This window comes from Solanum pennellii, chromosome 8, assembly GCF_001406875.1.
Source record: "Solanum pennellii chromosome 8, SPENNV200".
NCBI classification, from domain to species: domain Eukaryota; kingdom Viridiplantae; phylum Streptophyta; class Magnoliopsida; order Solanales; family Solanaceae; genus Solanum; species Solanum pennellii.
The window spans coordinates 6,035,323-6,039,975 of record NC_028644.1 but is presented as its reverse complement, the minus strand read 5'-3'; the positions used below and the strand labels follow the sequence as shown (position 1 = coordinate 6,039,975).

The window sequence follows — 4,653 nt, the reverse complement described above, 5'->3', positions numbered from 1 at the left end:
TCTCCAGAAAATTTCTTGCTGAGTATGGAGAGTGTTTGTTCTCAGGGAGTTCTAGGATCCGGCAGTTCGTGTCTCAAGTGGGAGCCGGTAGGGACCGAGGACGAGTCAAGGGCAGTTTCAGCCGTGACTGATGTGTTGAAGCTTCGGGGAGCTTCAACGGGCCTTTCAGTTGACTGATGAGAAGGCCGCTGTAGCAGGAGAGAGTTGAAAAAGATTACTAGACATACAAGTGTTCTAAGTGGATGACAGTTGAAATTCTTCAAGCCTCCAAGTGGGAGATTGTTGGGCTTTGTGGAGGCTTGTGAGCCGGCCCGACCCATTACTGAAACCCTAGGTTAACCATTTGGCTTTCCTATAAATATGATCCTTGTATTTGTAATTCCATAGCAGCACAAGTGAAATAAAAATCCTCCTGTTACAGTCGTGGAGTAGGGAAACCGAACCACGTTAAATTCTTGTGTGTTCCCGTTTGTGTTCCGTTTCTCTTTTCTCTAGATTATTTGTGTGTGTTGTGTGTTTAATTCCCAACAAAAACGTTAATAGAGAATCAAAATCAATTTACCGATAAATTATGTGATTCTTTTCATCCATTCTAGTGTTGCTGGTAGGTTACATGTATTCCAAGAATTTAGTTAAAGATGCATAAAAGTTAGCCCAAACACCACATTTATTGGGTAAAACTTACCCCGCATTGGTGTTTACCACCATGCCAATACTTAATGTGTGTATAGTTCATTTTATCCAAGTAGCCAATTTATACTTATATTCAACTATGATTTTCATGTGTAAGCACAATGTATTTTATCTCACATTTGCTTCTTATTTAGGACATTTTTCTTTTCTTCTTAAATTTTTTTCTCTCGTTTAGTTTTGGGCACATAAATCATAGTTGCATAAACCGCCATTACTCTCATTTCAATTAGCCATTACCAGAACTGCATTTGAGAAGAAAATCATGGCATCGATCGGAGGAGGAGACCGGCTGACTAATCTGCCGGAGGAGATTCTACTCCAAATCCTCTCTGTGTTACCGAACAGTAGACAAGTTGTTCAAATGAGCGTATTATCATCGCAATGGCGATTTCTTTGGAAATCCATTCCGGCATCACTCTATTTTAACTCAGAAGATTATCTTAACCCTGACGACGAAGAAAATATGCTGGCTTACACAGCCTGTGTTAATAGAGAGCTTCATTATTGGAGGTCTTGCGAGAAAATCAAATCATTTAGGGTTTTCCCTCAGAGTTACGAGGAGCTTATTAAACATGATGTTGATTTGTGGGTGAACTTTGCTGTTAATGTAGGTAAGGTTGAAGAGTTCACTTTGAAATTTTGTTATTTTGATTCTCTAGATTTTGCGTATAATTTTCCTGAGTTCGCGTATACGAATACGGTTTTGAGGAATTTGGTGTTAGGATATTGCCGTTTGAGACCTTCTGGTAACGTGAAATGGAGTAATTTGGTTTCTCTTTCCATTGGGGATGCGGTTATGACAGAGGGTGTAATGGAAAAAGTATTATCAGGTTGTCCTAATTTGGAGTGCTTGGAATTAGATAAAGTTGTTGGTATTCATCGTCTGGATATCACCTCTGTGAAGCTGAGAAAATTGATTGTAACGATTTATGAAACAGAATCTGATGATGACGATGAAGACCATTGCCTCAAAATTCATGCCCCACATATTCTACATTTAGAACTTTTGGGATTGTGTTACGATAAGATACACTTTCAGCTGAGAAATGTGGCTTCACTTGTCACTGCAGTCCTTTCTTTAAATGTTCATTTCGCCGACCTTGAAGAGAATTTGGAGAAGGAGTGTAGATATTTACAGGAACTTCTTCACCACGTTGCCAATGTCAAGAATCTTGAACTGGGTCCCTGGTGCATCGAGGTTTGTTCATACTTTGCTGTTGAATTCGTCAGTTAGTAACATTAACAATATCACTACTTATGACTATGTTTGAAAGTACTAAAGAATAATATTCTCGTGGCCAATTTTGTTGGACAGTGGTAGGTAATTGAAAAAAAAAATGACTCTGTTTATATAGGATAGATAACATTTAAAATTTTGAGTGCTTTAATCTTGAAGACATGTGAATGGGTGTGGGTTGAGCACAGTAAAGTCCAATTCCCAACAGTGAAAAACATTAAGTGATTCTTCCCCTCTATTGTAGCCTTGGTTGACAAAGTGCGGTAAGAAGTGGCAAATGGCAAGTATCCTTTGGAATACACAAACTGGCCTGAACACCACTTTTATCAGACAAAGTCACGCAAATGTGTTTTTCCAAACGTTAACATACTTAGTGTAATCCCACTACTTTTGGCCTAGGGAGAGGGTGTGGCGTACGCAAACCTTACCCCTACCTTTGTGGGTTTTCTCCAAGTGCTCAAAAATCAATATGTAGATTTCCAAGACAACCTTGAATACTTTGATGTGCCTTGTGCCTTGGGCGAAACAGTCCTATAGTTGAAGTTGTTTTTTCTAATTATTGAACAATTTTCATGTCATTTACTAAGTATGTTGCATTTCCTAGTTTTTTACGTGTTTTGCTTTATCTATTTGTTTTATAAGTGCCTGTCCATACTGGAGTTTAAAGGGTGGCCTGTTCCACCATCAAGCTGGAAGTTCTTAAAACTTAACGCAGCCTTAGAACCGTACGACTATCCTGGAATTTGCAGCTTTCTATCGAGTTCATCGTGTCTTGAGACATTGGTCATTGACTGGTGCCATCCTAAACCAAGAGTAAGTTTCTTTTAGACCTTCATTTTTGTTACTTAATGTAATTAATATAATACTATTAGCGAAAGATGCTATATGTTTAGTGCTTTAGGGAAAAAAATCATTATACTTCTTTTGTTGTTTTTTTTTTTTGAATTGAGACCACCTTACTGTGATGTTTCATATAGATAATTATAAAAGGTTACAAAGAGGGGGTTTGACAGCTTATCCTCTTCCAAAAAGGGGATTTTGGAAAATTATCACCATTTTAATTCGTCTGCAATCAACTTCTTTGCTTTCTACGTCTAAGATGAGAATAAGTGGTTAATATCTTGGATTTTTTCCTGCAGAAATTGCTGTCAATGTACACCAATGAGGATGAACGACGGAGGAGATTTGAAACACATAGTTTTAACTGGTCAATGCCACATCTAAAGATGTTCAAGTTCATTAACTTTTGTGGAAAATCAAGTGAAAATAAGTTTGTAGATCTATTGATCAAATGTTTGCGCGAGAATGCGATAGCACTAAAGAAGTATGGCATTGCTTTAAAATTCAAAGGGAGAGATGTGTTTTGGAATTATGTCGTCAGGAGTTCCTAAGCTTCAGTTGTGTTTCCTTGTTGATAACCTTACGCCATTCTTTTTTGTTACATAACAACCTCTTACTTTTGGTTTATAGTTGATAGACGAGGTTTGGATTCAGTATCCAAAAGAAAATAGTTGTTTGTTTGTAGATTTTTCATGTCTAAGCACAATGTATTTTTTGTTTGATAATCATGTAAGAAAGCTTGATCTAAGGTTGAATGTCATTTTGCAGGAATTGTATTTCTTTGATAATCATGTAAGTCCACTTTCTGTTGTTAAAAGGGGGGAAGTGAAGTATAGTTTAAAACTCCATGACGTTATGTACTCATCCAAATAATCACGTCTAGTCAACAGGGACCACAATAATCCATTATTCTATACTGTGACTTAGGGCTACACATTTATTATAAGGAATAATTCCTCATCTATAAATCGTGTTGTCTTACTTAGTATTGATAAGAAGAAAAATTCATATTGAGGTTAGTATAGTGATGTTAGTGCAGCGAAAGAGAGAGTTGGATATCTCAGACAGAAGGATCAGAGGTTTGGGCTTTCTTTGGAATTCATGACCATTTTATATTATTCACAATCAACTCTTCGGCTTCCTGTTTCCTCTTTCCTACAGGGCCAGCTGTCAAGGGTACACAAATAAGGATAAACAGACCAAAGTGAAAATAAGTTTGGGTTGGCATTGGTCAAATATTTGGTTATTCATTTCCCATTCTTCTTTTCTAGGTGACTTTAAATAGGAAAATTCAGGTGAGGGTAGATGAAAGGAAAAAAAAAATAAAAGAAGCTCATCAATTCCCTAATTAATTATGTAACGCTTGGTCTTCACCTATAATTCATCGAACAATATAATTAAGAGTTTTTTTGTCTTTTTTATAATAATTACTCATAACAATTTAATATTAATTCACCATACAACATGAATAACTGTAACTTAAAGAATTTGATAAATTTGATATTGGATTAATGTGTAACTCTCCCTTGTAGTATTTAAAATTTAATATTTATTCAACAATTTATTAGATGATTAATAGTATTTGTATTTGATATATGTACAAATGGCAATATGACTTTTGCCTAATATTCTTCTCACTTTTAGTATATATAATATGATAATATGATATGTGATTATTAATTTGTTATTATATACATATAATATAGATGATAAGTATTATTAAATTAGATAGTTTGATTATGAATTAATCTGAGGAAGGACAAAAGTCATTAGCATGTTAATTAAAATGAAACAATTTAATATTTAAATTAAATATAACATTTTAATAAATAGTAGGGGTAAAATCAAACTTCAATTTTTAACTTTTTTTTGAGATATATATA

General features: G+C 35.1%; 1 protein-coding gene across 2 annotated transcripts in view; it reads left to right on the top strand.

Annotated features, from left to right (window-relative positions):
• Positions 1–3,555, top strand: part of LOC107027319 (F-box protein At5g03100-like) — a 61,625-nt gene extending 58,070 nt beyond the window's left edge. Inside the window, exons 1-3 of one of the 2 annotated variants that reach the window (XM_015228496.2) lie at positions 780–1,891; positions 2,573–2,743; positions 3,070–3,555. In XM_015228496.2, the coding sequence (XP_015083982.1) occupies positions 956–1,891; positions 2,573–2,743; positions 3,070–3,321 (1,359 nt within the window). In that variant the 5' untranslated portion in view covers positions 780–955 and the 3' untranslated portion in view covers positions 3,322–3,555. Of the gene's footprint in view, positions 1–779; positions 1,892–2,572; positions 2,744–3,069 lie in introns of those variants that run through there. The other variant, XM_027918897.1, reaches the window with a different exon arrangement.
• The last annotated feature ends 1,098 nt before the right edge of the window (positions 3,556–4,653 follow it).